At 42.5% G+C, this 12,064-nt stretch overlaps 2 protein-coding genes across 2 annotated transcripts in view; one reads left to right on the forward strand and one right to left on the reverse strand.

Annotated features, from left to right (window-relative positions):
- Positions 1-54: 54 nt before the first annotated feature.
- On the forward strand, positions 55-7,304 carry rnf5 (ring finger protein 5). The gene is made up of 6 exons (XM_017485305.3): positions 55-485; positions 3,037-3,055; positions 3,644-3,756; positions 3,888-3,942; positions 4,073-4,181; positions 4,394-7,304. Exons 1-6 carry the CDS (start codon positions 277-279, stop codon positions 4,510-4,512), a joined length of 624 nt encoding a protein of 207 aa, XP_017340794.1. The 5' UTR covers positions 55-276; the 3' UTR covers positions 4,513-7,304.
- A 453-nt stretch (positions 7,305-7,757) lies between these two features.
- The window catches only part of slc44a4 (solute carrier family 44 member 4), a 40,125-nt gene continuing 35,818 nt past the window's right edge, over positions 7,758-12,064 (reverse strand). The window contains exons 21-22 of the mRNA XM_053685590.1: positions 11,657-11,741; positions 7,758-11,529 (exon numbers count right to left, since the gene is read on the reverse strand). Coding sequence (XP_053541565.1) covers positions 11,426-11,529; positions 11,657-11,741 — 189 coding nt within the window. The 3' untranslated portion in view covers positions 7,758-11,425. The remainder of the gene's footprint in view (positions 11,530-11,656; positions 11,742-12,064) is intronic.

Here is a 12,064-nt window from a genome sequence, read left to right on the forward strand (position 1 = left end):
TTCCGCGAATATCGAACCTCCAACGTCACACCCACTTTATTCCAGTTGGTATTTTTCTGTCTGTAATGTCGGGCTTGTGAAAGTGAATTCCCTGGCTTTTTTGTTTGTTTGTTTGTTTGTTTGTTTGTTGTTTACCAAATAAAACCCTCCCATTTGCGCCGCTCCTTTTCCAAGACCGGAAGCGGAAGTTAGTTCACTGTCAGGTCAGGTGACGCAGCTGTGCGCATTCCAAAGCTCGCTCGCGGATAAGCTTGCAGAAAAGTAAATAGGAGACTCATGGAGGCCGCGGATCCTCGGTCCTCGAGTGACGGCGCGCCGGCTAGCAGAGGAGGATTCCCGGGTGGAGAGAGCAGCAGTGACCGGGACGGCGGGCGGGCCGGAGGCAGCGGCGGAGAGGGCGAGCGGGAGCGGGCTAGCTTCGAGTGTAATATCTGCCTGGACACCGCCAGGGACGCCGTGATCAGTCTGTGCGGACACCTGTTCTGGTACAGAGTTATTGTTATTTTTATTTGCATTTTTGTTTGTATTTTGTACACACAGCTAGCGTGGTGCTAATCCAGTAGTACTGAAAAGTAAAATAATTTCTGCACAACATGTGGCCTAGCCGCGAATTGCATTTCGGTGTTGTGAATGAATTGTAATAAAATAAAATAAAATAAAATAAAAGATATGCATTAAGCTACCTGACGTTATCTAATATGAAGTCAGTTTTCTGTTAAGAAAACTCAAATCATGTCTGCTCCCTCAATAAGTGCACTTCATAGTGTACACTCGTTCTAGTGTGTGCTATAATGACATGTACACTTTATATATTTATGCAATGTTTGTGTAATGAGCAGCAGATTCAGTCATTATGGATAATAAGGTTTATCATCCAGTCCGAGTACCACCGCCGTGTCTTGGAGGTAATCTCCTAGTCCTGGGATTTGAACCCTGACCCTTCCGGTCACGGTTTCCGTTCCACACGGAACTGGTACTGGGTTTGTGACGGGTCACACGCAGACTGAAAGCTGCTCACAAATATAAGACTTTTGGTGTAGGAGCTCTGCATTTTAACACCGTAGTGCACTGCGTCGAGTGTTCCGACTCAAATACACCATCGTCTTTTAAAACCACAGATGAGCTGATCAACATCTGGAGTTATTGACAGATGTGTAGGTGTTTTTAACTCCCTGATATGAACCGACCTCCTGGAGGCCCTGCCCGTGCCCACCATCTCACTTGGTGATGTTTCGGCTCGACTCGCTTCGACAGTCCGTACAAGATTTCGTGGAGGGTTTTTTCCATGATCGTTGTGGAATTGGTGAAATTGTCTTTCAGAGTGATGTCTGTTGGTGAATGAGACCTTTTAGCTGTACTCATGTTCGACGCACATGAACCGGAGAGGGTTTTGGCTGAACGCACATCGTGACGGCGTCACATGACGTGTCTCGGCACAATGTCTGCTCGCTGTTGATTTGATTTCCACCCCTGTAGAAGCTGAGCAGTGTTTGTGATTAGTGGATATATGGCTGATGATCCTCCACTCTCATCCCTCTGGTGTTGGAGAAGGTGTCGGTGGGGTTAAGTGGAGATTAGGAGAGTAGGATTAGGGTTACTCTCGTTGTAGTGCAACACTAATTATATCCTCCATTCATTTGTCTACAGCGTTTGTTTTGAACTGTGTTTTGCCAATAGAACCAGGTTTTGTCATTTTATTTTCCACGACCTGGAGCTTCAGCATAGAGCGGAGTCGATTTCAGTGGCATGTCCAAACGATTATCCTGAAACAAATTCCTCAGGACAGTCGTGTGGCAACATTTCTTCAGTTCCCCACTCATAACTTTAGTTCCTACCTACAATTATGTTCCATATAACATAGCTGATGAACATTGGTAGGGAAGTGGTAGAACATTTTGGCTTGTTTCTGACCTCTATGACATTGAGATTATTCCCTGATGTAAATATTGACCCTCACAGCAAACACTGTTCCTCCCAGACATGCTGCGTTTACTAAACACTGAGTCCTGTCCCATCTTAATGCCTCATGCTTCCCATTCTGTAAACTGTTTGTAGTGCTCATAATTCATTCATTTTCCTTTTGCTTTACCTGTTGGGGGTCATCGTGGCAACAGGCTGAGAAGATCAGTCCGGACGTCTCGATCCCTGGCCACAGATTCCAGCTCCTCCAGGTTTTTCCACGCTGACTGTCAGATATAATCTCTTCAGAGGGTTCAGTGTCTGCCCTGGTGGACCTGCCTGATACAGTTCTACCAACCAGTGGACCTCCTGTACCTGTAAGGTGCCTGAATCACCTCAAATTGGAGGAGCAGTGGCTGTTCTCCAAGACTGTCCTGGATTGTCAAGGGGGGAGAGAGGCTTTTATAATTCTTTCAGTCACTACCCACAGAGACCTTGCTGTGTTCAATTCAAAGGACTTGCGTACTTTGCTTGAACTTCCACGAAGCTTAATGCTCCTAGTAAGTCTGCCCCTGGTGAATAGATCTGAGAGGAGAGGTCAGACAAAGAGTGACCCAAATGACCCCCATAAAAGTTTAAGTGTACTGTAAGGGTTAAAGGCACCTACCCGTGAGCCAGGGCTGGGGGCCACCCATATAACTTGGTCAGGCTCAGGCCGAAATGTCAACATGGAGCCATCTTGTGGACTCAGCACCTGCAAGATTGTGTGGCAGGCATGTGACGGTCAGTCTTGGACTAGGATAGAACCTTAAAGTGATCACTGTGGTCGTGTACCGTGATTATTTTTCATTTCATATTTAATAATAATCTCTGCGGTGCTTGAGCTGTATACATTCATTTCAGAAGATCTGTTCGAACACCTGATCTGTCCAGCAATATCTATATAATGTCTGTAAAGTACTAAAGAAATATCCATGTTCAGACAGATTTAGCGAGTTCAGAGTGTTCCAGCTAATGGAAGTCAGATTAGAGTTCATGGGTGCTGATCTAATTTTCCTGAATTTAAATGTGGTCCTGTCTGTAAGTTCACACTGCGGTCATTAATACTGATGTCCCTCTGTGTCTGTGTCCCTACAGCTGGCCATGTCTCCATCAGGTAAGCTAACTGCCTAAAGTTGTCTTCTCTTTTTAGCGTTACATGTTAGCCTTAGCAGAACAGTGCGTCCAAAATAAAATAGTTTTGTTTTACGTAATAAGTAAGGGTAGCTTCTAGCCTCTGGGTGAGCATTGTTACCAGCATCCTTGTGCAGGTAAGCGTGCGGTACCTGGACATCGGCTGCTAGCAATGCCTGGTGGATAAATGGAGTCTTTGAATCAACATGGAGGAGCTTGTGTTTAGTCTGATCTGCCAGTCACACACGCGACACAAACCCCTGGTAGTGAAGCAGCATTAACATTAAACTATCAGTGTAATGCTGTCGCTAGCCTAGTTAATAATAATGTTTCCTCACACGGTTAGAATGCAGTGGACCTGAAGATTATTTAAAAAAAACTTTGCTCTCTAGCAAGCTAGCAAGGTGAGTAAACATCGCACCAAATTTTAGTCCAAATACAGATTCAGCATTTGTGAAATTGAAGGACAAAAAAATGTCAGTACTGTTTAATAGCAGTAGAAGCAGTAAGGGTAGTGAAGTGATCCTGTAGGCACTAATGAGGTTTTCGTGCCGTTTTTGGTTTTGGTCAGTGGTTGGAGACGAGGCCAAGTAGGCAGCAGTGCCCCGTGTGCAAAGCAGGAATCAGCAGAGATAAAGTCATTCCTCTGTACGGCCGCGGCAGCACCAGCCAGGAGGACCCCAGGTACAGCCGGCAGCGTGTACCGCCATGAGCAGCAAATCTGAAATACTTCTACTGCTAAAGATACGTGCTCCCGGTGTTTAACATCACGTATTCACCTCATGCCATGACTTTATCAAGTGTGTGTGTTACAGATTAAAAACTCCACCTCGACCTCAAGGACAGCGAACCGAGCCGGAGAGCAGAGGGGTGAGTCTAACTTGACAGGGGACCAATAGAAATATAGCGAAGGCATGGTTAAGGGAATGTGTAGTAATACCTCTTTGTGTGTGTGTGTGTGTGTGTGTGTGTGTGTGTGTGTGTGTGTGTGTGTGTGTAGTTTCAGGGTTTCGGCGATACCGGGTTCCACATGTCTTTCGGTATCGGCGCTTTTCCTTTCGGCTTCTTCACCACAATATTCAACACCAACGACCCGTTCCACAGACCAGGTGCTGTAAACACCAGCGTATCACGACGTACCTTATTAACACATTAATATTGTTTAAGGGATAAAACATTATAAGACCCGTTGTTACGGGACATTAATCAGTGACTGGGTGGTGTGTGTCCCCGTAACAGAACTTCCCCAAGTGTTTTATTCCTCTTATATTCTTATATCACAATAACCTCACGCTCCCCCCCCCCCCCCCCTTCCCCCCAGATCCTCACTACGCTGCAGATCACCAAGGCAACGGGAACGGTAACAACGGCAACAACTGGCAGGACTCGCTCTTCCTCTTCCTCGCCATCTTCTTCTTCTTCTGGATGCTGAGTGTGTGAACGTGTGTGTGAGAGAATGAGAGAGATACTGGGAGAAAGAGAGAGAAGATGTCAGGACTGACACACACACACACACACACACACACACACACACACACACACAGCCGCAGATTGTTGATTGTTGAGAACAGTATTAAAACACAGCAGGAGTTTAATGGTGTTCCATAAAAATTAATGAAGCAAGTGTGTGTAAAAATGTTACACACACACACACACACACACATGTGTACATCTTCCCCCCTGTCTCATGACTTCTGCTTCATGCCAAAGAGAATTCCTTGTCACACACTTTAGTACATTTAGTGTATGTATAAAAAAAAGGTGTTATTTAGCCCTTCTGGTTCAAATCCGAAACCATTGAAGGATTACCGCCGTGCAGTGCATTATGGGTATCTTGTACATTATAGGGAAACCATGTTTATAGCCAGTATCTGACGACGAGGGATTAACACGGCCCCTTCAGCGTTGGGTGAATTATTCTTGTCGGCATCATGGGTAAGCCACGCCTCCCACCGCTACCTGGTAACCAGGAGAATCTTCAGCTTGATCAATCTGTGAGGTGCTACATAACTAAAAGAATCAAAACTAGCATCTCCACTATAAATCGGTAGTTGCTCAGACAAGATAATCAGGGATGACATAAGGACTATACATTTTTCCAACTGGAAAGCCTTCCTGCATTGCTGTTTCCTTCCTTATGTGTTTATAGCGTAACTTCACACTGTTGAGGCAGAAGCTCGTTAGTAAGTAAACGAGTATCTAGCGAGCGACTAGATGTTCTGCTAGAACACTGCGAGACAGGCACATGTCGAGTTATTATTCTGCCTGAGCGTAACGAAGAGTAAACGCCAAATCCTTCTCTGTAGCTTTCTTGGGAACTATTATGACTAGCAGTGTGGCTGGTTTTGTGTTTCCATGGTTTCCTCTCGTTTTCATTGGCTGTCTTGCGTGAACAGTCTCAAGGCGAGGGTGGGGTTCATAGTGTTCGGCAGCGCTGTGTGAGAAATAGTCAGGGATTTATTGTGATATGATAAAGGTAACAGCAGTACATGCCGGTTACACGTCAGTAGTAGGCGTGTGTGTCTTTAATTATCTGCCGGTTGCTATGGTTTCACGAAGCTAGTAGGATATGGCTGTAGAAATGCTGTAGCTACACAATGTATGCAAAAAGGGAGTGGCTTGTGTATAATTGACGTCTGTGTCAAATGAACCAATTGTGACTTTCTGTTTAGTAGGTTAAATGTTTTAAGCACTTTGAAGCGTGGCGAGTCTTGCTGATTGGTTCAGGAACCGCGGCGTGTCTTGCTGATTGGTTCAGGAACCGCGGCGTGTCTTGCTGATTGGTTCAGGAACCGCGGCGATTCTTGCTGATTGATTCAGGAACCGCAACTATCAACGAGGAAAAAAGTGCGACTCTTTTAGTCGTTTGCATAAAGTTAAACATTTTCTGGTCGCTGGCCCCCTAAAATCGCTAGCGATTACCTTCTAAAAATAGTTTTCTGCTGTGGGCGTGAATCATGGACGTCTCAAACTCCCTGATGTGCAATGATGCTAAGCGGTAATCAGGTCAACCACAAGAAAGTGTTAAGTCAGCTGCCAATCATTTCTAATAGCGTTAGTAAGAGTAGCATTAAAGACCTAGAGGTAAGGAGATCTCAGTTCCAGTGTCTCTGCGTTGGCACGTACATAGGAAACGAACGCTCGCCTGCCGCCTTGTGGCTTGTTCGTGTGAACGAAGGGTAACTTTGCACTGTTATAGCCTGGTTCTTTAATAGGTTCATTAGCAGTTAACGTATAAGATTAGCACTGTACATAAACAAACACGCTCTGATAAACCCTAACTGAATGCTGATCACGTCTGATCTAATTTGCACACAGAAATTAAATAATTACTACCAAGAACTCTCGGGTGTTAGCATTTGGGATGGAGCCTTAAAATGGCCGACGTTAGTAGGTACGCTAACAAGGTTGTGAAGCTGTGTTTTGGGGCGGAGCTTAAATTGTATGACATTAAAGTGTTCCGTCAGAATTCTACTGTACAGTATGAGTGTTTCAGTTTCACACTGTGACACGTGTTCTCCCAGTTGTTAACGTGTGTGTGTGTGTGTGTGTAAATGTTTTGTCATGAGATTGATTGACTATTTCTGTACTCTTTTCTGTAAGATTGTAGATATGACATCATGATGATGAGTTATGGAGGAGGCGTAAGAAATCCGATACGGAGACCCAAATTCTTTTTCTAAAGCACCCCCTTTTTGACTTCGCCTGAGAGTGAGCGCTCGCAGCACAACAGAGGGAGCGTGGAACATCAGGACAATGAGAACCATGTTCCAGAGTTTTCCCACAAGAATTCCCACCACATTTCAGATGTATTCCATTAGCTAGCTCAGAACACTTACCTGCTCGATGTCTGGTGTTGTGACTAGCATTCTGAGGAGGTTGGGGGGGGATCAGTGCCGCTTTCAACCATTTGCCATTTTGTAGAAGATAATATGATAATGTCAACTCAACTGATTAACAGAAAAGGCATTTAAAATGGGCATGCAGACTCGGTCAAGGGAAAGTGGACAAGGGTGTGTTAAAATAACTCCTGGAATGTGTGGTGGTGATGATGACGAAGCTGTAGCTGTGTGTGTGTGACTGCGCGCTTTATCTTGCTGTTGTATTACTCGTCTTTTTGATCTGAATAAAAGGAGAAATATATTTGTGTTAGGGGTTGTGGGTGGAGTTTTAATTGGGGGCGGGGATCTTTATCGGAAGTCAGTGAATAAATGTTTCCTACTGTGGATAAACACGGTGTCGTGTGTTCATTTCTATTCTGTTCTCTTTAGTTATTTTCCCTTCTTTTCAGTACTATCCGCCCCTCCCCCGTTCTGTCCTGTTCATTTCTATTGTGTTCTACTTAATTCTGTTTTCTATTCTGTTGTGTCTTATAATTTGGTTCTGTCTAGTTGGTTCTAGTTTATATTCTGTATATTTTTAACTCTGTTCTGTGCTTTTCCGATCACGTCAGTTCTCCTCAGTTCTGTGATACGGGTTGTCCCAAAAGTCTCCATACACAGGGGAAGTTTATTCATTTTTTTACTTCAATTATATTGTGGCTTTTGTTCAGCTAGGCTTTAGGAAGACCTTTGACAGAAGAAGGTGTTGAAATCATTCTCGTGGCTGGATCAGGACGCTGTCACACGGATGCGATGGACTTGAACTTTTTATATATTGGTTCTTATCTCTAATTTATTCTTCTATTTCTTTCTGTTCTGGTTTGTTCTCTTCTTTTCTCATCTATATGGTTCAGTTTTATTTATTTATTTTCTATTTTCTGTTCTTTTCCATTCCAGCCTCTTCCGTTCTCAGTTTCTGTTCTGTTGTGCTTATTTCTATTCAGTTCTTTTATTCAATTCAATTTTACTTGTACAGCGCTTTTTACAATAAACATTGTCTCAAAGCAGCTTTACAGAAATATCAACACGGTATACAGATATTAAAGGAGTGAATTTATCCCAACTGAGCAAGCCACTGAGTGGCGACGGTGGAGAGGAAAATCTCCCTAAGATGTTTTAAGAGGAAGAAACCTTGAGAGGAACCCGACTCAGAAGGGAACCCATCCTCATCTGGGTAACAACAGATAGTGTGAAAAAGTTCATTATGGATTTATATGAAGTCTGTATGGTGTTAGGAGCAGCCGTAGTCCCAGCAGTCTGGAATTAGAGAAGATTTGAGCTCCATCCAGAGGCAGAAAGGATCTGGATCTCTAGTATCTCCATAAATTCGTGTGGGGCTCGGCGAAAGGAGAGAGGGAGAAAAAAGATCATTATGACTGCGAAGTAGTAGAACAGAATCTAGTCAGGGTAGGCTTGAGTAAACGAATACGTTTTAAGCTTAGACTTAAACACTGAGACTGTCTGAGTCCCGAACACTAATAGGAAGACTGTTCCATAACTGTGGGGCTCTATAAGAGAAAGCTCTTCCCCCTGCTGTAGCCTTCACTATTCCAGGTACCGTCAGATAGCCTGCATCTTTTGATCTAAGTAGGCGTGGCAGATCATATAAAACCAAAAGGTCTCTTAGATACTGTAGCGCGAGACCATTTAGTGCTTTATAGGCTAATAAAAGTATTTTATAATTAATGTGAGATTTCACTGGGAGTCAATGCAGTACTGATAATGTCGATGTGATATGGTCGTATCTTGTGGTTCTAGTGAGGACTCTAGCAGCTGCATTCTGGACTAACTGGAGCTTATTTATATTCCTACTGGAACATCCAGACAGTATGGCATTACAGTAATCTAATCTAGAGGTGACGAATGCATGAACTAATATTTCTGCATCATGTAGTGACAATATGTTTCTTATTTTAGAAATATTTCTGAGATGAAAGATTTTATATTCGTTTGTTATTTTACATTCTGTTCGATCCTGTCTTTTTCTAGTTTGCTCTTTGGTTCTATTTGATACGATTTTTTTTTTTTTACAGTGCCGTGCAAAAGTCTTTGGCACCGCCCCCTAAAACTCCGTTATAGATTTTCATTTTATTTTCTCTACATTATCGAGTCGGTACAGAAACATTTTCGATTCCCAAACATTAGTTTTCCAGCACAAAATGTAATGTTACGGAAACATGTTTGTATATTAAAAAGAAAGCGGCGTGTCACGTAAGAGACACTTTTCAGACTGTAAAAAACAAAACCCGGTGAACTGCTGGGTTCCGCCGCAGGAATAAGACGCGAGTGTGAGTCAGAGTCTCCAGAAGAACCGAGTCTGATTCTGTGAGTCTCAGTAACACTCACAGCTCGTTTCCCTATAAAACCGCACACACGCCACCTGAGACCACGCTTTTTAAAAAGTCCTCACCATACAGGAGACATTGTTTTATCACTGTTCACTGCTTCTGTAGTATTTTTCAGGGATCTTACTCTACAGCATTGCTTTACATGTGCCTTAACACTTTTGCACAGTACTGTATCTATTAAAATGTGTGTGTATTCCTGGTTTCGGTTATTTTCAGCTCTTTTATAATTCATTGTTTATTGTTCTATTCTAACATTTCATGCTTTCTTCCTTCCTTTTTAGTCCAGTTCCACTCTGTTCTTTTCTAATCGTCTCTATTCTTTTTAACTCTTTCCCAGTGCCTATTCTGTGCTTTTATTCTTTTCTCTCTTCCTGTCTATTCCGTCGTGTTGTTTATTATTCATCCCTTCCTTCATGTTCAGTAAGGTCTTGCCTTCACCCCGGACGGGACACCACGCAGGACACACACCACCAACACCCCGGCGTTTATATTCAACACTTTATTCACAGTTGTAGAAATACACTCTGCTCATAGAAATCAGCTATAAAGTCATTCATATAGAATTGTTATAGAAATATATTTATACATTTTAAAGTATCACTTTTTGACGGATTTCAAATAAACATCTTTTCTTTGTTCAAAAGTTCAACTTCCTCCTGGCACTAAAAGCTGCAGACGATAAAAATCAGTGTTATGGCTTTGTTGGGTTTATAAAAACGATCGGCACAGTTAGAAAGAATCGCCATTCAAAATGCCTGTCATGCAAATATTAATGTATTCATGTATAAACGGAACCTTGGAGGCACTCGGCTAAATCATCTGTATACACACACACACTTCAATACAAAATATAAAACCCTTTCATGTCAACATGGAACCTCAAACACACACACACACACACACACACACACACACACTAGGACATGGCCTCCTCACTCACGTGTTTCAGACTCGCTGCCCCGCGGCTTAAAATAACAGCATTTTCCAGAGATAGCTGTGTTAAGAAGTCTGGGATTAGTCTTTGGGGAGCGTTTGTTAAATCAATTGTATAGCTAAGGCCAAGTTTATCTTTCTCTGACATTTAGACAAACTGGTTGTGTGTGTTAAGTTTTGAGGGAGTGTTTGCTGGATAAATCACATAGATAAACTTAAAAGTGCGGAGGCTAATGCTAATCAAGCTTTAAAAGGAAACATGCTAATCATAATTTCTAGGGATGAAGGTTACATTTGGCTTGGACCAACATTTAGACAAACACTGGTTAAGTGTGTGTGCATGTGTATGTTAAATTTGGGGTTAGTGTTACTCATCTTTGGTTTAATCCGTCACAACTGTTTAAATTTATATTTCGTTAAGCAAGGCTAAATGTTAGCAAGTTCAAAAAGAACCTGGGTAATAACCACACCTCATTTCACACGTCTAACCAGCGTCTGTGTAAAACGTTACGTCTGGGATTAGTATTTTGCGTGTTAAGTGTTAAGTTTTCCAGGAGTGTCAGTTTTGTACCCTGGTACATAATTCTATGCAACTATATAAACTATGGTACATAAATCTTTGCTAACAAATGCTAAAAAATGTTCTTTAAAAAAAAAAAAAATGTATAAAACACACTTTGCTCCAAAGGGCATTTGGTCTTGGATTTCTTTTAGTCTTTAAAAGCTGAATACATTGAGTGAAGGTAGCTGCTAATGCTAAAACAATAAAAGAAAAACATGCTAATCAAATGTTAAACAAGTCTTACAGCTAAAATCAAATATCCTACTAAAGCAAACAAATTCTCTCTGATGTTTAGAGAGACACTGGCAAGACGTGTTGAGTCTGGGATTAGTCTTTGAACCATTAGTTGTTCGAAATGAAGGTTGAAACATGCTAATGTTAAGCATATGCTAATAAAACGCCCTGAAAGTGAAGGTAAAAGTTGAGCTGGACGGTTAGGTGTTGAGTCTGGGATTAGTCTTTAGTAAGTGTTACATTTCATGAATAACGGGGGCTAAATGAATGCTAAAAAATTGATGAACGCTAAAACAATAAATGCTAATAAAGGAGGTTAAAGTGCACTGTGTAGGAGCAGGTAGAGGACCTGATTGGTCATGTGACAGGATTTTAGTGGAGCAGGAAGTGAAGGTTCATTTTTTGGGCTGTTTGTTTTTCTTGTTCAGAATCTTCATCAGGTTCTTGGACATGTAGTAGGGTTTCTCAGCGCTGCCGTCGTTCCTCTCCAGATCCTCCACTGAGGAACACGGCGAGGAACACACAAGAATCATAGTGAACATAGAGAACAGTTAAACTAACCGACAGTGAAGGGGGTGTGGCTAAATCTAACCCCTATGACCAGTGTGGTGTTGTACAGTACTTACAGAAGCAGAGGAAGAGTGTGTCCACACACATGCTGTAGACGCTGAAGAACGCACTCGCAATGAGATACGCACCAAACACTACCGCCTGTCACCACACACACACACACACACACACACACACACACATTATCTCTAACATACACATTACTAACAGCTGCAGTATTGAACAACTGACCAATCACAGGCTCTGATTTAATTTCTCTTAGCAACCGTCTCTATGTGCTATTATCTCAGTCAGCTTTTAACCTGAACCGCCACGCCCATTTCCTAAACGATAAACAACTCAATCTGGCCTCCATTATTGAGGAAGGGGCTTAGGACTCTGTGTGTGTGTGTGTGTGTGTGTGTATGTGTGTGTATGTGTGTGTATGTATGTGTGTGTATGTGTGTGTATGTGTGTGTGTGTGT

Source organism: Ictalurus punctatus, chromosome 14, assembly GCF_001660625.3.
Source record: "Ictalurus punctatus breed USDA103 chromosome 14, Coco_2.0, whole genome shotgun sequence".
Taxonomy (NCBI): Eukaryota; Metazoa; Chordata; class Actinopteri; order Siluriformes; family Ictaluridae; genus Ictalurus; species Ictalurus punctatus.

What these genes read in the sequence shown, in the direction of transcription:
- rnf5 (XM_017485305.3), top strand. Translation starts at nt 277, where the DNA reads ATGGAGGCCGCGGATCCTCGGTCCTCGAGTGACGGCGCGCCGGCTAGC. An exon ending in CCGAGCCGGAGAGCAGAGGG is followed by an intron (nt 3,943 to 4,072) that starts GTGAGTCTAACT and finishes GTGTGTGTGTAG; the next exon opens with TTTCAGGGTTTCGGCGATAC. An exon ending in CGACCCGTTCCACAGACCAG is followed by an intron (nt 4,182 to 4,393) that starts GTGCTGTAAACA and finishes CCTTCCCCCCAG; the next exon opens with ATCCTCACTACGCTGCAGAT.